The sequence below is a fragment of the Pseudorasbora parva genome, chromosome 21, assembly GCF_024679245.1.
Source record: "Pseudorasbora parva isolate DD20220531a chromosome 21, ASM2467924v1, whole genome shotgun sequence".
Lineage (NCBI taxonomy): Eukaryota > Metazoa > Chordata > Actinopteri > Cypriniformes > Gobionidae > Pseudorasbora > Pseudorasbora parva.
Genome location: NC_090192.1, coordinates 41,617,743 through 41,642,742, shown reverse-complemented (window position 1 = coordinate 41,642,742; position 25,000 = coordinate 41,617,743). Strand labels below are relative to the sequence as shown.

The window sequence follows — 25,000 nt, the reverse complement described above, 5'->3', positions numbered from 1 at the left end:
ATCTATCTATCTATCTATCATGGACCAGCTGGAGTTTGTTTATTAAGCGAGCAGGGCAACCACCCAGTAGAGCATTACAATAATCTATCTATCTATCTATCTATCTATCTATCTATCTATCTATCTATCTATCTATCTATCTATCTATCTATCTATCTATCTATCTATCTATCTATCTATCTATCTATCTATCTATCTATCTATCTATCTATCTATCTATCTATCTATCTATCTATCTATCTATCTATCTATCATGGACCAGCTGGAGTTTGTTTATTAAGCGAGCAGGGCAACCACCCAGTAGAGCATTACAATAATCTATCTATCTATCTATCTATCTATCTAGAGCATTACAATAATCTATCTATCTATCTATCTATCTATCTATCTATCTATCTATCTATCTATCTATCTATCTATCTGTCTGTCTGTCTGTCTGTCTGTCTGTCTGTCTGTCTGTCTGTCTGTCTGTCTGTCTGTCTGTCTGTCTGTCTATCTATCTATCTATCTATCTATCTATCTATCTATCTATCTATCTATCTGTCTGTCTGTCTGTCTGTCTGTCTGTCTGTCTGTCTGTCTGTCTGTCTGTCTGTCTGTCTGTCTGTCTGTCTGTCTGTCTGTCTGTCTGTCTGTCTGTCTGTCTGTCTGTCTGTCTGTCTGTCTGTCTGTCTGTCTGTCTGTCTGTCTGTCTGTCTGTCTGTCTGTCTGTCTGTCTATCTATCTATCTATCTATCTATCTATCTATCTATCTATCTATCTATCTATCTATCTATCTATCTATCTATCTATCTATCTATCTATCTATCTATCTATCTATCTATCTATCTATCTATCTATCTATCTATCTATCAATCATGGACCAGCTGGAGTTTGTTTATTAAGCGAGCAGGGCAACCACCCAGTAGAGCATTACAATAATCTAGCCTTGAGCTCATGAACGCATCGACTAACTGTTCAGCATTTGGCATTGAGTGCATGTGCCGTGATTTAGATATAAGATGATAGAATGCAGTTTTACAGATGCTAGAAACGTGGCTTTCACATGAAAGATTGATATCAAAGAGCACACCCAGGTTCCTCACTGACGACGAGGGTGTGTGTGTGTGTGTGAGACGAAGGCTTGACAGAGCAGTCATCAAGTGTTAGACAGTATTCTCGGTTACTACTTGTGGAGCTTTTCTGTCCAATAATTAAAAAGGCATTTTTTTCTGAATTAAGTTGCAGGAAATGACTGGTCATCCAATGTTTTATATCAGCTCTGCATTCTGTTAATCTTGTGAATTGGTAGGTTTCGTCAGGGCGTGAGGAAATATAGAGCTGAGTATCATCAGCATAACAATGAAAACTAACGCCATGTTTCCTAATGATATCTCCCAGTGGAGCAGATACAGGGTGAAGAGCAGCGGTCCTAACACTGAGCCTTGCGGTACCCCATACTGAACTTGTGATCGGTTCGACATCGAGGAAGATCGAGAAACACTATTAGAGAGACTCAACCACGATCAGATGATAAGAGTAAATCATTTGTAACTCTAATTAGAGCAGTCTCAGTACTATGATACGGTCTAAATCCTGACTGGAAATCCTCACAGATAACATTTCTGTCTAAAAGGAGCATAGTAGTGAAGACACGGCCTTTTCTAGTGTTTTTGACAGAAATGGTAGATTCGAGATTGGCCTGTAATTGACTAATTCTGTAGCATCGAGTTGCGTTTTTTTAATAAGTGGTTTAATTATAGCTTAAAAGTTAGCTATAATTATATATTATAAATGTATAATTATACTATAAATGTATAGTAACTTAAAAGTTTTCGGTACATATCCTAATGATAAAGATGAGTTAATGATAATAAGCAGAGGATCTGTGACCTCTGGAAGCATCTCTTAGTAGCCTAGTCGGTATCCGGTCGAGCACACATGTTGTTGATTTCAGAATGATGTTGTGTTGTGTTGTTTTGTTCAGGATGATGATGATGATGATGATGATGATGATGATGATGATGATGATGATGATGATGATGTTGTGTTGTGTTGTTCAGGATGATGATGATGTTGTGTTGTGTTGTTTTGTTCAGGATGATGATGATGATGATGATGATGATGTTGTGTTGTGTTGTTCAGGATGATGATGATGTTGTGTTGTGTTGTTTTGTTCAGGATGATGATGATGATGATGATGATGATGATGTTGTGTTGTTTTGTTCAGGATGATGATGTTGTGTTGTGTTGTTTTGTTCAGGATGATGATGATGATGATGATGATGACGATGTTGTGTTGTTTTGTTCAGGATGATGATGTTGTGTTGTTTTGTTGAGGATGATGATGTTGTGTTGTTGTGTTCAGGATGATGTTGTGTTGTTGTGTTTAGGATGATGATGATGATCATGATGTTTTGTTGTGTTCAGGATGATGATGATGATGATGTTGTGTTGTTGTGTTCAGGATGATGATGATGATGATGATGATATGTTGTGTTGATGTTGTGTTGTTGTGTTCAGGATGATGATGATGATGATGTTGTGTTGTTGTATTCAGGATGATGATGTTGTGTTGTTGTGTTCAGGAATATGATGACGATGTTGTGTTGTTGTGTTCAGGATTATGATGATGATGTTGTGTTGTTGTGTTCAGGATGATGATGATGACGATGATGATATGTTGTGTTGATGTTGTGTTGTTGTGTTCAGGATGATGATGATGATGATGATGTTGTGTTGTTGTATTCAGGATGATGATGTTGTGTTGTTGTGTTCAGGAATATGATGACGATGTTGTGTTGTTGTGTTCAGGATTATGATGATGATGTTGTGTTGTTGTGTTCAGGATGATGATGATGATGATGATGATATGTTGTGTTGATGTTGTGTTGTTGTGTTCAGGATGATGATGATGATGATGTTGTGTTGTTGTATTCAGGATGATGATGTTGTGTTGTTGTGTTCAGGAATATGATGACGATGTTGTGTTGTTGTGTTCAGGATTATGATGATGATGTTGTGTTGTTGTGTTCAGGATGATGATGATGATGATGTTATGTTGTGTTGATGTTGTGTTGTTGTGTTCAGGATGATGATGATGATGTTATGTTGTGTTGATGTTGTGTTGTTGTGTTCAGGATGATGAAGTTGTCCTCCAGTGCTCCGCCACTGTCCATAAGGAGCAGCAGAAGCTCTGTCTGGCCGCTGAGGGCTTCGGGAACAGGCTGTGTTTCCTCGAGTCCACGTCTAACTCAAAGGTACAGCTCAGCAACTCACATTAACTCATCAACACTCACATTAACTCATCAACACACACATTAACTCATCAACACTCACATTAACTCATCAACACTCACATTAACTCATCAACACTCACATTAACTCTTCAACACTCACATTACCTCATCAACACTCACATTAACTCATCAACACTCACATTAACTCATCAACACTCACATTAACTAATCAACACTCACATTACCTCATCAACACTCACATTAACTAATCAACACTCACATTAACTCATCAACACTCACATTAACTCATCAACACTCTGTAACGGATTCACAGAGGCAGGATTCAAAAGCAAGTAATTAGTTTATTTGACGGATAGTGTCACAGAAGTCAAAACTCAGAACACTGAAGAAGTCCGGATAAGACAGAGCAGTGAGAGAGGCTCTGTTGGCGACACGGGCAGGCTGTGAGCAGCTGTGACTCGGGAGGTCGGTACAGGTAATCCGGGAAGGGATCCAGCGTTTCACGGAAGGGGGAAACGACAACCAACACGGAGACACAAGGGGAAACATCCAACAACGCTCTGACAAAGACAAGAGAGAAACAGAGAGACTAAATAGGGTAAAGGTGATGAGTTGCAGCTGGTGCAGGTGATCAGCCACAGGTGCGTGATGAGCCAATCCCAGGCTCCGCCCTCACCTTCATTCAACACGCACCCAAGAGTGAGACAGGGAATCCATGAACCGTGACAGTACCCCTCCCCCTAGGAGCGTCCTCTGACGCTCCCAGCCGACCTTACCTGTTGATTGTAATCATCAATAAGGGAGTGATCCAGAATGTCCCTAGCAGGAACCCAACTTCTCTCCTCCGGACCGTAACCTTCCCAGTCCACCAAGTACTGGAAACCGCGTCCCCTCCGTCTAGAATCCAGAATGCGATTAACCGAATAAGTTGGTTCCCCATCTACGAGTCGCGGCGGTGGGGGAACCGGGACTGGCGGATTAAGGTGGGAGTGAAAAACAGGTTTGATTTTGGATACATGGAAGGCGGGATGAATCCTCCTGTACGCCGGAGGGAGTTTGAGGCGGACTGTCACCGGACTAATGATCTTGGTGACAGTGAACGGGCCGATAAATTTGGGAGCAAGTTTATTAGATACGGAGCGGAGAGGAATGTTCTTGGTAGAAAGCCACACTCTTTGACCGACGACGTAAACGGGAGGCTTAGACCGGTGGCGATCGGCTTTAGCCTTGGTGCGCGCTCCCACCTGGAGCAGAGTCTCACGGGCTCTGGTCCATGTGCGATGACACCTCTGGATAAAGGCGTGAACAGAGGGGACCGCGACCTCGGAATCCAGACTAGGAAAAATAGGTGGCTGGTAACCTACACTACACTCAAATGGCGAAAGGCCCGTAGATGACACTGGTAACGAGTTATGAGCGTACTCAACCATAGAGAGTTGCTGGCTCCAGGATGAAGGATTCTTGGATACCAAACATCGCAACACTCTCTCCAGATCCTGATTGGCTCTCTCGGTCTGACCGTTGCTTTGGGGGTGATAACCCGAAGACAGACTAACCGTGGCTCCTAGTAATTTACAAAACTCCTGCCAAAATTTGGACACAAATTGGGAACCTCTGTCGGAGACCACGTCCATCGGGAGGCCATGTAACCGAAAGACGTGATCTACTACAGATACCGCTGTCTCCTTGGCTGAGGGTAATTTGGGCAAGGGAATGAAATGTGCTGCCTTCGAGAATCGGTCCACGACGGTCAAAACGACCGTCTTGCCCTGGGAGGGCGGGAGGGCGGTAACAAAATCTAGAGCGATGTGGGACCAGGGTCTCGAAGGAACAGACAGCGGCTGAAGTAACCCCTGGGGAGGTTGGTTAGATGTCTTACCAACCGCACAGACCGAGCAAGCCAAAACAAAACTGCGAATGTCGCGAGCCATAAGTGGCCACCAAAATCGTTGCTTTATTAAACTGCAAGTGCGGTTTACCCCTGGATGACAGGCAATGTTGGAGCAGTGACCCCATTTGAGGACCTCGGATCTTAACCCCTCCGGAACGAACAAACGACTCGGTGGGCCGCCGGGCGGGGGCGTTACCCCTTCTAAGGCCACTTTGACCTTCGATTCGATCTCCCATGTGAGTGTAGAGATAACTATCTTCTCTGGCAAAATACACTCGGGAGTAACCGGGCGTTCGGAAGCATCAAAAATACGAGATAAAGAGTCGGGTTTGATGTTTTTAGACCCGGGGCGGTACGAGAGAACAAAGTCAAAACGTCCGAAAAAAAGTGCCCACCGAGCCTGCCTGGAGTTGAGTCTTTTAGCAGATCTAATATATTCAAGGTTCTTATGATCCGTCCATACAATAAAAGGTACCCCCGACCCTTCAAGCCAATGACGCCACTCCTCCAACGCTAACTTGACGGCCAACAACTCTCTGTTACCAATGTCATAATTGCGTTCGGCAGGAGAAAGACGATGGGAGAAAAACGCGCACGGGTGCATCTTGTCATCTGAGGGAGAGCGCTGTGAAAGAACCGCTCCTACCCCCACCTCTGACGCGTCGACCTCTACCACGAACTGACGTGTGGGATCAGGGGCGACTAAGATGGGAGCCGAAACAAAGCGGCTTTTCAGTTTGGCGAATACAGCCTCGGCTGTATCGGACCACCTGAACGTCATTCGGGGAGAGGTCAAGGCAGTCAGAGGTGCGGCTAGTTGGCTGAAATTGCGAATAAAACGCCGATAGAAATTGGCGAACCCCAGAAACCTCTGTAGGGCCTTACGGGAATCTGGACTTGGCCAATCCATCACAGCCTTAACCTTGTCGGGATCCATGCGCATTCCCTCCGATGACACGATGTACCCTAAAAAAGGAACAGACTGTGCATGAAAAGCGCATTTCTCCGCCTTGACAAAAAGCCCATTCTCTAGCAACCTCTGAAGCACTCGTCTGACGTGTCGAACATGTTCCTGGAGAGACGAAGAAAAAATCAAAATGTCATCCAGGTAGACATATATGAATTGGTCGACCATGTCTCTCAACACATCATTGACGAGTGCCTGGAAAACCGCTGGGGAGTTGGAAAGGCCGAAAGGCATGACCAAGTATTCAAAATGCCCCCTGGGGGTGTTAAATGCGGTTTTCCATTCATCCCCCTCCCTGATGCGAACCAAATGATAAGCGTTACGTAAGTCCAACTTCGTGAAGACGGATGCTCCCTGTAACCTCTCGAAAGCTGAAGACATCAACGGCAAAGGATAGGTATTCTTTACCGTGATGTTATTCAGCCCTCGGTAATCAATGCAAGGTCGCAGAGAACCATCCTTCTTCCCCACGAAGAAGAACACCGCCCCCGCTGGAGAAGAGGAAGGGCTGATGAATTTGGAGGCTAGAGAATCAGAAATATATTTCTCCATGGCCTCCCTCTCTGGAATAGAAAGAGAGTATAGTTTGCCCTTAGGCGGAGACTTACCTGGGAGTAAATCTATAGCACAGTCATAGGGACGATGCGGAGGGAGAGAAGCAGCTCGGGACTTACTGAACACTTCCTTCAGGTCGAGGTACTCCGGAGGCACGTTAGACAGATTCACCGTCTCACTCTGAAAAACAGAACGAGAAACAGACGAACAAGCAGACACCAAACAAGACTCATAACATCTATCACTCCACGCAGACACAGAGTTTTGTCCCCAGTCAACCCTTGGATTGTGTAACTCCAGCCAAGGGTGACCGAGGACAACGGGAGCCAAAGGGGAGTCCAGGATGAAAAATGAAATGCGTTCTGTGTGGTTGCCGGAAGTGATCAGTGTAAGTGGTTCAGTGGTGAATGAAATGTCAGGGAGAACTTGTCCGTTGAGTGCGTTGACAGAAATGGTGTTCTTGAGTGCAATGGTGGGTATGTTAAGTTTGTGAGCAAGGGCAGAGTCAATGAAGTTACCTTCCGCTCCCGAGTCGAGGAGGGCGAGGCTGGAATAATCCTGAGCTGCCCACAGCAATCTCACCGGGAGGAGAGTGGAGGATGAGGTCTTTTCCACGGAGATCCCGCCCGACAGTAGCCTTCCTTTTACCGCCGGGCGTGGTCTTTTACCGGGCAGGAGTCTAGCAGGTGTCCGTTCCCGCCGCAGTACAGGCAAAGACCACGGGATCTCCGTCTCGCCTTCTCCTCCCGGGAGAGCCGAGCTCGACCCACCTGCATGGGCTCCGGGTCGAAGGTGTAGCTGACCGCATCCGTAGCGCTGGCCTGAGGGCATTCGACACTCCCATGCTGAGGCTCCATCCTGGACCTCAGCCGACTCAGACGAGCGTCCACCCTCAAAGCAAGGTCAATAAGACCGTCAATCTTCTCCGGAAGGTCGATGGCGAATATCTCCTTCTGGATGCGGTCAGCCAGCCCATGCAGGAACATGTCCCACTCTGCCTCCTCGTTCCACTTGCACTCGGCGGCCAGGGTGCGGAACTCGATGGAATAATCCGAGACCGAGCGGTTACCTTGGCGGAGCTCTGCGAGTTGACGTGCCGCTTCTCTTCCGGTCACCGCTCGGTCAAACACCCTTCTCATCTCTGCCGCCAGCGTCTGAAACGAGGAGCAGCAAGGATGTTGGTTCTCCCACACCGCCGTTCCCCAAAGTGCGGCTCGTCCGGAGAGCCGGGTGAGGACGAATGCCACCTTAGATCTTTCCGTGTTGAAAGTCTGCGGTTGAAGAGCGAAAAACAAGGAACACTTGGTAAGGAAGGCTCTGCAATAATTGCTCTCACCGGCATAACTCTCGGGGGTAGGCAGACGTGGTTCCGGTTGCCGCGATGCAGATGGTGTGTGGGGAATCGGCGGTGGGTCGGGCACAGTGGGACCGAAGAGTTGTTGCATCTGTTGGGTCAGCTCGGCCACCCGTGCCACCAAGGTGTGTACTGCCTGTCCTGTGGCAGTTAAGTTCGCCTCCTGCTGGTCCAGTCTCTCGTTGCTGCTGGTCAGTAGGGCGTTGATACTCGCTGAATCCATGGTTGGTCAGAGCGTTCTGTAACGGATTCACAGAGGCAGGATTCAAAAGCAAGTAATTAGTTTATTTGACGGATAGTGTCACAGAAGTCAAAACTCAGAACACTGAAGAAGTCCGGATAAGACAGAGCAGTGAGAGAGGCTCTGTTGGCGACACAGGCAGGCTGTGAGCAGCTGTGACTCGGGAGGTCGGTACAGGTAATCCGGGAAGGGATCCAGCGTTTCACGGAAGGGGGAAACGACAACCAACACGGAGACACAAGGGGAAACATCCAACAACGCTCTGACAAAGACAAGAGAGAAACAGAGAGACTAAATAGGGTAAAGGTGATGAGTTGCAGCTGGTGCAGGTGATCAGCCACAGGTGCGTGATGAGCCAATCCCAGGCTCCGCCCTCACCTTCATTCAACACGCACCCAAGAGTGAGACAGGGAATCCATGAACCGTGACACACTCACATTAACTCATCAACACTCACATTACCTCATCAACACTCACATTACCTCATCAACACTCACATTAACTCATCAACACTCACATTAACTCATCAACACACACATTACCTCATTAACTCATCAACACTCACATCACCTCATCAACACACACATTAACTCATCAACACTCACATTAACTCATCAACACTCACATTACCTCATCAACACTCACATTACCTCATCAACACTCTCATTAATTCATCAACACTCATTAACTCATCAACTCTCACATTAACTCATCAACACTCACATTAACTCAACAACACTCACATTAACTCAACAACACTCACATTAACTCATCAACACTCACATTACCTCATTAACTCATCAACACTCACATTAACTCATCAACACTCACATTACCTCATCAACACTCACATTAACTCATCAACCCTCACATTAACTCATCAACACTCACATTAACTCATCAACACTCTCATTAACTCATCAACACTCACATTAACTCATCAACACTCACATTACCTCATCAACACTCACATTAACTCATCAACACTCACATTAAAGGGGGTCGCACACCGGACGCGGAGCTCGGCGGCGCTCGGCGGCGCGCCATGTCTTTAAAATTCGAACACATTGTTTTCAATGAGTGTACGCACACCGGTGGCGGCATTCGGCGCCTGTCCGCGGCGACTCAGGAAGTTGTTCTAAATCCTGCCGCGCCACAGAGCGCCATTTCAAGGCTTTATATTAAAAGTTTATTATCGTTAAGGTATACTGATTTCAACCTTTGCTACAAGACACATTTGTTTTACATTCTGAGTTCAACAGCTTGAATAAAGTCTAAACATATTTTGGGGAAATGTATAATAAACGTAGCCTTTTAAAATGTGCGCGTCTGGTGTGCGATACCTGAGACGCTGCGTGGCGCGCCGCCGAGCGCCGCCGAGCTCCGCGTCCGGTGTGCGACCCCCTTAACTCATCAACACTCACATTAACTCATTAACTCATCAACACTCACATTAACTCATCAACACTCACATTAACTCATCAACACACACATTAACTCATCAACACTCACATTAACTCATCAACACTCACATTAACTCATCAACACTCACATTACCTCATCAACACATCAACACTCACATTAACTCATCAACACACACATTAACTCATCAACACTCACATTACCTCATTAACTCATCAACACTCACATTACCTCATTAACTCATCAACACTCACATTAACTCATTAACTCATCAACACTCACATTAACTCATCAACACTCACATTAACTCATCAACACACACATTAACTCATCAACACTCACATTAACTCATCAACACTCACATTAACTCATCAACACTCACATTACCTCATCAACACATCAACACTCACATTAACTCATCAACACACACATTAACTCATCAACACTCACATTAACTCATCAACACTCACATTAACTCATCAACACTCACATTACCTCATCAACACTCACATTAACTCATCAACACTCTCATTAACTCATCAACACTCACATTACCTCATCAACACTCACATTAACTCATCAACACTCACATTAACTCATCAACACTCACATTAACTCATCAACACTCACATTACCTCATCAACACTCACATTAACTCATCAACACTCTCATTAACTCATCAACACTCACATTAACTCATCAACACTCACATTAACTCATCAACACTCACATTAACTCATCAACACACACATTAACTCATCAACACTCACATTAACTCATCAACACTCACATTAACTCATCAACACTCACATTAACTCATCAACACTCACATTAACTCATCAACACTCACATTAACTCATCAACAATCACATTAACTCATCAACACTCACATTAACTCATCAACACTCACATTACCTCATCAACACTCACATTACCTCATCAACACTCACATTAACTCATCAACAATCACATTAACTCATCAACACTCACATTAACTCATCAACACTCACATTACCTCATCAACACTCACATTAACTCATCAACACTCACATTACCTCATCAACACTCACATTACCTCATCAACACTCACATTACCTCATCAACACTCACATTAACTCATCAACAATCACATTAACTCATCAACACTCACATTACCTCATCAACACTCACATTAACTCATCAACACTCTCATTAACTCATCAACACTCACATTAACTCATCAACACTCACATTAACTCATCAACAATCACATTAACTCATCAACACTCACATTAACTCATCAACACTCACATTACCTCATCAACACTCACATTAACTCATCAACACACACATTACCTCATCAACACTCACATTACCTCATCAACACTCACATTAACTCATCAACACTCACATTAACTCATCAACACACATTAACTCATCAACACTCACATTAACTCATCAACACTCACATTACCTCATCAACACTCATTACCTCATCAACACTCACATTACCTCATCAACACTCATTACCTTATCAACACTCAAATTATCTCATCAACACACATTACCTCATCAACACTCACATTAACTCATCAACACACACATTACCTCATCAACACTCACATTAACTCATCAACACTCATTAACTCATCAACACTCACATTAACTCATCAACACTCACATTACCTCATCAACACTCACATTAACTCATCAACACTCACATTAACTCATCAACACACACATTAACTCATCAACACTCACATTACCTCATCAACACTCACATTAACTCATCAACACTCACATTAACTCATCAACACTCTCATTAACTCGACAACACTCACATTAACTCATCAACACTCACATTACCTCATCAACACTCATTACCTTATCAACACTCAAATTATCTCATCAACACACATTACCTCATCAACACTCACATTAACTCATCAACACACACATTACCTCATCAACACTCACATTAACTCATCAACACTCATTAACTCATCAACACTCACATTAACTCATCAACACTCACATTACCTCATCAACACTCACATTAACTCATCAACACTCACATTAACTCATCAACACTCACATTAACTCATCAACACTCACATTACCTCATCAACACTCTCATTAACTCATCAACACTCACATTACCTCATCAACACTCACATTAACTCATCAACACTCACATTAACTCATCAACACACACATTAACTCATCAACACTCTCATTAACTCGACAACACTCACATTACCTCATCAACACTCACATTACCTCATCAACACTCACATTAACTCATCAACACTCACATTAACTCATCAACACTCACATTAACTCATCAACACTCTCATTAACTCGACAACACTCACATTAACTCATCAACACTCACATTACCTCATCAACACTCATTACCTTATCAACACTCAAATTATCTCATCAACACACATTACCTCATCAACACTCACATTAACTCATCAACACACACATTACCTCATCAACACTCACATTAACTCATCAACACTCATTAACTCATCAACACTCACATTAACTCATCAACACTCACATTACCTCATCAACACTCACATTAACTCATCAACACTCACATTAACTCATCAACACTCACATTAACTCATCAACACTCACATTACCTCATCAACACTCTCATTAACTCATCAACACTCACATTACCTCATCAACACTCACATTAACTCATCAACACTCACATTAACTCATCAACACACACATTAACTCATCAACACTCTCATTAACTCGACAACACTCACATTACCTCATCAACACTCACATTACCTCATCAACACTCACATTAACTCATCAACACTCACATTAACTCATCAACACTCACATTACCTCATCAACACTCTCATTAACTCATCAACACTCACATTACCTCATCAACACTCTCATTAACTCATCAACACTCACATTAACTCATCAACACACACATTAACTCATCAACACTCTCATTAACTCGACAACACTCACATTAACTCATCAACACTCACATTACCTCATTAACTCATCAACACTCACATTACCTCATTAACTCATCAGGACACACATTACCTCATTAACTCATCAACACACACATTACCTCATTAACTCATCAGCACACACATTACCTCATTAACTCATCAGCACACACATTACCTCATTAACTCATCAACACTCACATTACCTCATTAACTCATCAACACTAACATTACCTCATTAACTCATCAACACTCACATTACCTCATTAACTCATCAACACAGACATTACCTCATTAACTCATCAACACACACATTACCCCATTAACTCATCAACACAGACATTCCCTCATTAACTCATCAAGACACACATTACCTCATTAACTTATCAACACACACATTACCTCATTAACTCATCAACACACACATTACCTCATTAACTCATCAACACACACATTACCTCATTAACTCATCAACACTCACATTACCTCATTAACTCATCAACACACACATAACCTCATTAACTCATCAACACACACATTACCTCATTAACTCATCAACACACACATTACCTCATTAACTCATCAACACACACACTACCTCATTAACTCATCAACACTCACATTACCTCATTAACTCATCAACACTCACATTACCTCATTAACTCATCAACACACACATTACCTCATTAACTCATCAACACTCACATTACCTCATCAGCACACACATTACCTCATTAACTCATCAACACACACATTACCTCATTAACTCATCAACACACACATTACCTCATTAACTCATCAGAACACACATTACCTGATTAACTCATCAACACTCACATTACCTCATTAACTCATCAGCACACACATTACCTCATTAACTCATCAACACACACATTACCTCATTAACTCATCAGCACACACATTACCTCATTAACTCATCAACACTCACATTACCTCATTAACTCATCAACACACACACTACCTCATTAACTCATCAACACTCACATTACCTCATTAACTCATCAGCACACACATTACCTCATTAACTCATCAACACTCACATTACCTCATTAACTCATCAACACACACATTACCGCATTAACTCATCAGCACACACATTACCTCATTAACTCATCAACACACACACTACCTCATTAACTCATCAACACTCACATTACCTCATTAACTCATCAGCACACACATTACCTCATTAACTCATCAACACTCACATTACCTCATTAACTCATCAACACACACATTACCTCATTAACTCATCAGAACACACATTACCTGATTAACTCATCAACACTCACATTACCTCATTAACTCATCAGCACACACATTACCTCATTAACTCATCAGCACACACATTACCTCATTAACTCATCAACACACACATTACCTCATTAACTCATCAACACTCACATTACCTCATCAGCACACACATTACCTCATTAACTCATCAACACACACATTACCTCATTAACTCATCAACACACACATTACCTCATTAACTCATCAGAACACACATTACCTGATTAACTCATCAACACTCACATTACCTCATTAACTCATCAGCACACACATTACCTCATTAACTCATCAGCACACACATTACCTCATTAACTCATCAACACTCACACTGCATGAAAACCCTGGAATACGGCATTATCCGGGCATGGTAAACTCCTGTGTAATTTGAGGTTTACCGGACGTATGTGGGAAAAAGCGGATCAGAGTAACACGGAACAGTATATTTCAAGATACACCCGGAAACCTCACATATGCGGACATATACAGGCATCCGTGGAATTTCACGGAAATATACAGCTGAAACACTGCTGGGTGCTAGGACTGGTGACTGTTAGGTGTGAAGAAGGCCTTTCATATGTTAATGACACTGATGTGCTGGCTGTTCTCAGAGGGAGGGGTGGCAGGGGAGGACTTCAGGATTGAGAATTATGACTCTTAATCAAAGTTTTTATAAAAACACTACAAAATAAACACCCCGAACATATAGTCACAAAAACAGAGTATTTAAATTAAGGAATTGAATGGAACAAATAAAGGAAAATTAACCAACCATTTTAGAATAACACACATTTATTGTGAAGTTTTACAAAATGCAGTTAATAACAATAACATTTAATAAAAAGGAATGTACATTAATGTGAAATAATGAAAACATGGCTTTAAAAACACAAAAAAAACAGATATGCTCAAAATAAAATTAAAGGAATAAAAAGAAAGTCGTTGGAAATCGCATGGGGCTAAATCTCAAACATTGTGCAAATTGGAATTATAGCATATACCTTTTCTTTTGTCTGACTTAACTGCACAATGAATGTACTTAGTACACATCTCCCTGCAATACGTTCCACAGGTAGGAAGGCTGCTGCACAATCAGTCTGTGTGCCATATATACAGGGTTCCCAAAGAAACATCTGTCTGGATGAGGGTGCAACCACGAAACCTTTGCAACAACATATGGCGTACGTGTGTTAGTTTTTAACACTGATTATAAGAAATCTCTTAATGACTCCAGCACGCAGCTCTGCATTTGGGTCTAGGACTGGTTCGTCCAAGAATTTGTATTTCTCTCCATGCCTCTCTTTTTAAAAAACCCAGGTCTTTTTTACCAAGGTCTCTAATGACGGAGTTACTTTCTTGTAACAATAGGTTAGTTTGGGGTACAGATATTCCTTGCCATTGAAGCTTATCTTTTTGGACAGACAGCATATTCAGTGAAGTTGTCGTACTGGTATATTTTCTTAGTTAATATAAAGTCTTGGGAATCATACCAGCAAATTGCATCAATCAATCAACTTTATTTATATAGCGCTTTTACAATGACGATTGTTTTAAATTAGCCTCACAGTGTCAAACGAGACAGTATTGCAACAAAATTTTAGTTGGCTGTAGGGTCAACAATGTTGGCAGATCAATATTATGGTTTATAGAATTAAATAAGACCTAATTAATTCATTTTATTTGTATATTTAGTTGAATAACTTAGATCATAAATTTAGTGTTATAGTTTTAGTGTCCCCAACTGAGTAAACCAAAGGCCACAGTGGCAAACCCAGGAGACACCAATCAACACTGAGAATATTTCCAATGAGCCATCAGTTGTCTGAGGCATAGCAGCAGTGCAGTGATGGCATTGTCTGAAATGTTGAACAATGCTTGCCAGGTTAAAAGCATTATTGCTAATAGCTTTACAAGTAATAAAGCAGAGCTGTCTCTATTGCCATCATCTTCAGGTTTGTCATCTTTAAAATCCAAATGTTCACTGTGCTGACCATCTGTAAAGACGTGTTGCTCTTCATGGTCACTGTCATCATCTGAAGACGTTTCACTGAGCTCCAAGGAAAGCCTGAGCAGCTCATTGCGGTCTTCTTCTTCTTCAAAAAAAGACATTTGTTAGAGTTTTTTTTTTTTTAGAAAAAATTAATAGAAGTGTAACAATACACATCTGTCTGTGTGCATCAATTTAAATGTAAGGAGCCTTGCCTTCAGTGATGGATAAATCAAGAAGATCTGCCGAATCTTGGTTCTCATGTAAATGCATGGTTTCTTCAAATATGCAGAAATCAACTTGCTCTTGGTCTCCAATGTCCTCTGTAACAATTAAAGAACAATACAACGATTTTAGCTACACGCAAATTTACATACACAAGCTAAATACAAAGATTTAGTTTAAACAGTGAAACATCACAACACCAATTGATTAATGGCTGGAGCTATGCATTTGTCTAGCATTATCTTAAAGTTATTAGCTTTTTACTAAAATCCCTTAGAATCACATATCATGCACTTTACAGTACAGCATGTGTACGGGTCATGATGGGGCATAGAAATGTTAATGGGCCATTCATAATAGTTTATCCAAATAACTTTAGTTATTGTTATGAATGGCCCATCATGATTTAAATGTTCAGCAAATACAGCCATGACCAAATTTGTAATAAATAAAAGTTACAATGTATTAACAAGACTTATGCCTATACTGGAAAAAACACAAACTTACTACATTCTGAAAACAACCAAATCACTATTGTGTGTCAACTCTAACCAAAGCAGATCATAAACATCAGTGTAATGTTGCGCAACATCAGTAAATATATAAACCAAATGCTGATGATCACCATCTTATTTTACTTGTCATTTGGTTTTACATTAAAAAAAATGTTCAGTAACTTACCCAAATGAATACCAGCATCATCCCAGTCCACAGGTCTCATTTCGTCTGGATGAAGTTCATCACATGCTCTTCCAGCTCTGTGTTGTGATTTGTCTCAGCTGTCATCGCTCCATTGTGAAAAAAAAACTTTTTTTTGTGAAGATAAAAATATGCATGTGAAACATTATCGTTGCAGTGGTCGCAAAACCTCTTTCTCGTATTATTATCAACAGGTGGTTGTCCTTCCATGTTGATAGATAATTATGTCCGGCATTATATTTTTGCACCAAATTAAAGATACACCTGCGACGCGTCATACCGAGGGCGTGGTTTGAGTGGGGATTAGCAAGCAAACAACACGCGCCAAAGAGGGGGCGTTTTGAGGTTTGAAATCAACCACTCACAGTTAAGGTGGGGACGGAGGCGCACCCAATAGTAGTGTATTGTTTCATGCGCGCGAAAGTTGAAACCTCCGCATTGTTTCCGGAAGTACAGGGAACGGATTGTTGTTTTTTTGTGGTGTGTGGTTGAGATTTGGAATCGATCGTTTTCGACACATTTAATATGGAGAGTAAAAGGAACCTTAGTTTTTCTACTCCACTGAACAAAGGAGGACAAGCAGCCTCAAGCTCAAGCCCAGTTACTGTGAATGCCTTGATGAAGCAGCTGCATGATCTCCGGCCAGAATGCTATATCTCGTCTGCTTACTACTTTAATATCTGCACAGCATGAACAGGCTGATCTTCTCCAAGAGGCTCTCCAGCGTCTTTATTCTCTCGAGCAAAAGTATGAGCAGCACGGACTAACTTACAGGAAGAGCCTAACAACACCGTGAAAAGATTTAAAAGGGCACGTAACGTGAGGTAAGTTCAGTTATTGTTATATAATGTGCCTGTAAACCAAAGTTGGCTTACAATTAACGTTAGCCTAATAACGTTATGTGTTTTGTCTTCAGCGGTTACTTTGATGGCCATCTTATTCAAACTTGAAAATATTGTGGTTCTTGCAGATTGTGAATCCGTTTAAACGCATTTTAATTTCAAACTTTACAGGAATCTGTAAGATGCCTTTGTGTGAAACCCAATTCAGAGAACAGCCCGCACAAATACGATCCACAAACTGGGTAAGACTGCTTATTGTATACTGTAAATGTTAGGTTAACCTACTTCTAATGTCATATGGATTTGAAATGCCAAAACTGAATTTCATTAATTATAACTGCAACTTTTCCCCCCAGAATAGTCATCACACAACCTCGCTTTGACCATTTTCCTTTGAAGAATTAAGTACAACTTTTACAGATGTTGACCCTGAATGTGTAAAAGGTAATCTTAAAGATTGTATTATTTTTTTTAAAGTAATTTTATATTAATATTTACCATGTGTGCTTTGTTTTGCTTACTTTTATTGGTATTACAATTATTCATGATTTATTTAGCAGGTTGCAAGACATATTGAGACACCACGGAGGAAGTATTCTGTGGCTCAGCCTGAAAAGGCCCAAAAAAAGACACTCTATGAAGAACATGGCAAAGAACCGTCAAAGAAAGTGAAGGGTAAGTTAAGACACTTGCTAAGCATTTATTTTCTCTTTAGGAGATATGATTTTGTCAATATTGTGATTAAACTTATACATTAAACCCAATACTTTGATCAAATCTGAGTGTGACATAACCATACTCATTAGTGAATAATGCAAATTGCATGTAAACTGGAGTGAAGAGTTCTGCTTGTCACGTGAGCACCTTCCTGCGATTAAGACCGTACTCTTAGAATACATAGTTGCATTATTGTTGCACATGTAAACACAGTCTGTGTTTTAGTGGTTAAATTACTGTCATGTTTTGCAGTTGCTGGAGACCAGGTCCAGGGTTGTACAAGCTAACGCAGAAAGAGACCTGTGAGAGAACGCAACAATAGAGCAGATGTCTGATGAAGATGATGCTGTTGTTGATGGAAGGCCAGTGTGGATGGTGAGGTCTCCACCAAACAGAATTACGGTTGTCTGCGCTCTGCCAAGTGCTACGAACCAGACTAGAGGCTGACCCATGCTACACGTCACATCATCAGTGCATCATTATAATGTATTTTTACAATGCTCTTTGGAAATGTTTCCACTTGTATATATATTGTTTACTTAGAACATATATTATATGCATTTTTTTCTCTTATTCCTTTACATCGCCGTCCTTTAAATAGAATTTGCTCACTTTTTTTTTTTCCCCCATTCATTTTATAATATATGTTTACAATGCTCTTTGGGAGTTTTTTTTTTTTTCACTTATTTTTATTGTTTACTTAGAACATTTATGTATATTATAACTTTTTTTATTATATAACTTTTTTATTTTAGATACACTGTGTATTTATTTCTTTATATCGCCAACTTTTAAATATGTTGTGTTAATTTTATTTTTCATGCCTTTTTTAGCCTTTCATTTTAACTTATGTTTATTTTATATAGTTATATTTATATTGTTTATTTTTTCCTTTTAAATGCCTTTATTTTTGTATTTTTTTTGTTCTTTACATTTTCATCCCTTTTAAATACATTTTGTTCACTTGTTTTTGTTTCTCCATTCTATTCTTTTGCTTGTTTAAAATGCTCTTGGTAATGTTTTATGTACCTTAATAAATATTCCATATTTTCCTAAATAGTTTTTTGTGTGTATTTTTCCTTTGGGGGGAGAAGGGGGGTGGGGTTTATGGTGTATGAACAGTATCTGCATAGCTGACCTATAACCAATCAAATCACTAAACTATAAGGCCCTGGGTGGGCTAAGTTTTAAAAGTAACCAATAAAATCACTTTACTGGGTTTTCAATGTGCCCTGTCCTCCAATAGCAGTTTGGGTTTTGGGAGTGGTTTTAAAAGAACAACCAATCCAGTTTGAGTTGAAAGGCCAATAGGGGATGGGAGGCAAAGCTGCTCAGAGGTGTGAAAATGTCTCCTGAAAAAACCTGATGGGATTACTTGCCATGGCAACAAATGGCTGTAGCATGGAAGTATACGGCCACAACATACATCCGATTTGGTATCATTCCGGATGTATACGGATATATACCGATCCATGGAATTTGACCTATCCGGCCAGTATACTCCCGGATTCTTCCGAATTTCAGCAGTGTATACAGGAGTATACGGGTCCGGATACACCTTTTTTCATGCAGTGTCACATTACCTCATTAACTCATCAACACTAACATTACCTCATTAACTCATCAACACTCACATTAACTCATCAACACTCACATTAACTCATCAACACTCACATTAACTCAAAACACTCACTGTGTAATGATGTGTGTGTATTAATGATGTGTGTTATGTGTGTGTATTAGTGATGTGTGTTATGTGTTTGTATTAATGATTTGTGTTATGTGTGTGTATTAGTGATGTGTATTAATGTTGTGTGTTATGTGTGTGTATTAATGATGTGTTATGTGTGTGTATTAGTGATGTGTGTTATGTGTTTGTATTAATGATGTGTGTTATGTGTGTGTATTAGTGATGTGTATTAATGTTGTGTGTTATGTGTGTGTATTAATGATGTGTGTTATGTGTGTGTATTAGTGATGTGTGTTATGTATGTGTATTAATGTTGTGTGTTATGTGTGTGTATTAGTGCTGTGTGTTATGTGTGTGTATTAGTGATGTGTGTTATGTGTGTGTATTAGTGATGTGTGTTATGTATGTGTATTAATGTTGTGTGTTATGTGTGTGTATTAGTGCTGTGTGTTATGTGTGTGTATTAGTGATGTGTGTTATGTGTGTGTATTAGTGATGTGTGTTATGTATGTGTATTAATGTTGTGTGTTATGTGTGTGTATTAGTGATGTGTGTTATGTGTGTTTATTAGTGATGTGTGTTATGTGTGTGTATTAGTGATGTGTGTGTTTATTAGTGATGTGTGTTATGTGTGTGTATTAATGATGTGTCTCTCCAGAATGTTCCTCCGGATCTGTCCATATGCACGTTTGTGCTGGAGCAGTCGCTGTCGGTGCGAGCGCTGCAGGAGATGCTGGCTAACACAGAGGAGCGGGCGGAAGGGGTGAGTGTGTGTGAGTGAGTGTGTGAGCAAGTGAGTGTGTGAGTGAGTGTGTGAGTGTGTGAGCGAGTATGTGAGTGTGTGAGCAAGTGAGTGTGTGAGCGAGTGTGTGAGCAAGTGAGTGTGTGAGCGAGTGTGTGAGTGTGTGAGCAAGTGAGTGTGTGAGTGTGTGAGCGAGTATATGAGTGTGTGAGCGAGTGAGTGAGTGTGTGAGCAAGTGAGTGTGTGAGTGAGTGAGCGAGTATGTGAGTGTGTGAGCGAGTGAGTGAGTGTGTGAGCAAGTGAGTGTGTGAGTGAGTGTGTGAGTGTGTGAGCAAGTGAGTGTGTGAGCAAGTGTGTGAGTGTGTGAGTGTGTGAGCGAGTGTGTGAGTGTGTGAGCAAGTGAGTGTGTGAGTGTGTGAGTGAGTGTGTGAGTGTTTGAGCGAGTGTGTGAGTGTGTGAGCAAGTGAGTGTGTGAGTGAGTGAGTGAGTGAATGAGCGAGTGAGTGAGAGTGTGTGTGTGAGTGAGCGAGTGAGTGAGTGTGTGTGTGTGAGTGAGCGAGTGAGTTAGTGTGTGAGCGAGTGTGTGAGCGAGTGAGTGAGTGAGTGAGTGAGTGTGTGTGTGAGTGAGTGAGTGAGTGAGTGAGTGAGTGAGCGAGTGTGTGTGTGAGTGTGTGAGCGAGTGAGTGAGTGAGTGAGCGAGTGTGTGTGTGAGTGAGTGAGTGAGTGAGTGAGTGTGTGAGTGAGTGAGTGAGTGAATGAGCGAGTGAGTGAGAGTGTGTGTGTGAGTGAGCGAGTGAGTGAGTGTGTGTGTGTGAGTGAGCGAGTGAGTTAGTGTGTGAGCGAGTGTGTGAGCGAGTGAGCGAGTGAGTGAGTGAGTTAGTGTGTGAGCGAGTGTGCGTGTGTGAGCGAGTGTGTGAGCGAGTGTGTGAGCGAGTGAGTGTGTGAGCGAGTGTGTGTGTGAGCGAGTGAGTGTGTGAGCGAGTCATTGACAAAATGCGCAACCAGATGTTCGAATAATTTGAATATTCGTGTTTTTTTTAGAGGGAATATTCTAACGTCATTTTTGCGCAATTTTGACAGCTCTAGTGTGTGTGTGTGTGTGTGTGAAGCAGTGCAGGATTAAAGTAGAGATCTGGAGGAGTAAATGCTGAGTGCAGCAGGAGTCAGTGAGAGGCTGTGTGTGTGTGTGTGTGTGTGTGTGAGAGAGATAGATAGATTGATGCTGCCGATGCAGAAGTGTCTCACTGTGTGTGAAGAAGCGTCACATGTGGAGGAGGAAAAGGAAGATCAAAACCAATCGCTCTCTCTGAATCACTCTTTAATGGTGGCGGTTCTCTTTCAGGTCCAGTTGGCACGATCACATTTGCAGAGGAAGTGATGTCAGTTACATTTATAGAAGTCAGACGTGTGGATGAGTTCAGTCCTACACACTGCAGTGCCCGTGAATCTGATAGGTGGAGTGTGTGTGTGTGTGTGTGTGTGTGTGTGTGTGATTGCTCTTTGTTTAGGAGGGCTGGGCAGACTGCACCAAAACACAGAAACATCATTAACATCAACATCTGAGACGAGATGATCCGCTCCAGCAGACTCAGATTTACACTGCAAACAATGCTCTTCTTACTCAGTATTTTTGTCTCGTTTCTAGTCTAAACATCTAACAATCAGTAAGAAACATTTACTAGACAAGCAAAAGTAATTGTCTTGTTTTGGGGAAAATAACTCAAAATGAAGAGAGTTTTTAAAATGAGATAAATAATCTGCCAATGGGGTGAGAAAAATAATCTTGTTTTCTGTTTGAATTAAGATTATTTTTCTGAGATCTGTGTGTGTGTGTGTGTGTGTGTGTGTGTGTGTGTGTGTGTGTGTGTGAGAGATAGCGAGAGTGTGTGTGTGTGAGTGACTGAGAGCTGAGTGTGTGTGTGTGTGAGTGTTTGTGTGTGTGTGAGTGACTGAGAGCTGAGAGTGTGTGTGTGAGTGACCGAGAGCTGAGAGTGTGTGTGTGTGTGTGTGTGTGTGTGTGTGTGTGTGTGTGTGTATGTGTGTGTGTGTGAGAGTGACTGAGAGCTGAGATCTGAACACTTTAAACATTTATATTTGTTTTATTGAGGCGATCATAGCGACAGAACTCAAGCACAAAAATGCTGGGTTCAAAAAAACCCAAGCTAGGTTGAAAATGGACAGACCCAGAAATTGGGTAATTTGAATGGTTCAAACAACCCAATTTCTGGGTCTGTCCATTTTCAACCCAACTTGGGTTGTTTTTAACCCATGCACTCATCGAGTGCGCGCTCCTCTCCCAGCAGCCGACGGACTGAAGGATCAGAGAGAGCCCATGCACCGGATGCCAGATCCCCTGAGGTCATGGGTGTATTTATATAAGGATTTAAAAACCATCATCACAACAGATGCATACAAAATAAAAATAACACAATAAAAAAGAGAAGGAGACACAAATACAGAGCAAATATTTTAATATTCAGCAGAAATATTTATATTAATTATGATTTTTTAATGCAGTGCTCATTTTTAATAAAAAAACATCTTATTATTAATCTGAGATGCACAAATATGTTTTAGATCATATTTGAACAATTTGCTTTAGTTACTGTAACACCATAACAAATAAATTACTTGATTTGAGAAACAATTACAATTTAAATTACAGTATCGCATATAATATTTAATATAGTGCTGGGCAATCGATTAATCGCATCCAAAATAAAAGTGTCTGTTTAAATAATATAAATGTGTGTGTACTGTGTATAATTATTATGTGTATATAAATACGCACACATGCATGAAAATATTTAGGAAAAATGTGTATATTTATACAGTATATATATATATATGCAAATATGTCTTTATGTGTGTGTATATACTGTGTATAATTATTATGTATATATATATATATATATACAGTGCCTTGCGAAAGCATTCAGCCCCCTTGAACTTTGCGACCTTTTGCCACATTTCAGGCTTCAAACATAATGATATAAAACTGATTTTTTGTGATGAATCAACAACAGGTGGGACACGATCATGAAGTGGAACGACATTTATTGGATATTTCAAACTTTTTTAACAAATCAAAAACTGATAAATTGGGCGTGCAACTTTATTCGTCCCCCTTAAGTTAACCCTTTGTAGCGCCACCTTCTGCTGCGATTACAGCTGTGAGTCTCTTGGGGTTTGTCTCTATTAGTTCTGCACATCGAGAGACTGAAATGTTTGCCCATTCCTCCTGCAGAACAGCTGGAGCTCAGTGAGGTCGGATGGAGAGCGTTTGTGAACAGCAGTTTTCAGTTCTTTCCACAGATTCGATTGGATTCAGGTCTGGACTTTGCCTTGGCCATTCTAACACCTGGATATGGTTATTTTTGAGCCATTCCATTGGAGATTCTGCTTTATGTTTTGGATCATTGTCTTGTTGGAAGACAAATCTCCGTCCCAGTCTCGGGTCTTTTGCAGACTCCTTCAGGTCTTCTTCCAGAATGGTCCTGTATTTGGCTCCATCCATCAATGTTAACCATCTTCCCTGTCCCTGCTGAAGAAAAGCAGCCCCACACCATGATGCTGCCGCCACCATGTCTGACAGTGGGGATGGTGTGTGTTCAGGGTGATGAGCTGTGGTGCTTTTACACCAAATATAACGTTTTGCTTTGTTGTCAAAAAGTTCAATTTTGGTTTCATCTGACCAGAGCACCTTCTTCCACATGTTTGGTGTGTCTCCCAGGGGGCTTGTGGCAAACTTTAAACAACACTTTTTTTCTTCTTGCCGCTCTTCCAGAAAGGCCAGATGTGTGCAGACTGATGGTTGTCCTATGGACAGAGTCTCCCACCTCAGCTGTAGATCTCTGCAGGTCCTCCAGAGGGATCATGGGCCTCTTGGCTGATCTCTGATCAGTCTTCTCCTCATATGAGCTGAAAGTTTAGAGGGACGGCCGGGTCTTGGTAGATTTGCAGTGGTCTGATACTCCTTCCATTTCAATATTATCGCCTGCACAGTGCTCCTTGGGATGTTTAAAGCTTGGGAAATCTTTTTGTATCCAAATCCGGCTTTAAACTTCTCCACAACAGTATCTCGGACCTGCCTGGTGTGTTCCTTGTTCTTCATGATGCTCTCTGCGCTTTAAACGGACCTCT

General features: G+C 41.3%; 1 protein-coding gene and 1 long non-coding RNA gene across 4 annotated transcripts in view; both read left to right on the top strand.

Moving 5' to 3' along the window:
• Window positions 1–25,000, top strand: part of ryr2a (ryanodine receptor 2a (cardiac)) — a 65,593-nt gene that overhangs the window by 23,492 nt on the left and 17,101 nt on the right. For all 3 annotated transcript variants that reach the window (XM_067429641.1, XM_067429642.1, XM_067429640.1), the window contains 2 exons: window positions 3,120–3,239; window positions 20,774–20,878. In XM_067429641.1, the coding sequence (XP_067285742.1) occupies window positions 3,120–3,239; window positions 20,774–20,878 (225 nt within the window). The remainder of the gene's footprint in view (window positions 1–3,119; window positions 3,240–20,773; window positions 20,879–25,000) is intronic.
• On the top strand, window positions 17,342–19,047 carry LOC137055810 (uncharacterized). The gene is made up of 4 exons (XR_010900082.1): window positions 17,342–17,950; window positions 18,065–18,152; window positions 18,266–18,383; window positions 18,678–19,047. It is a non-coding gene; the product is annotated as an uncharacterized lncRNA (long non-coding RNA).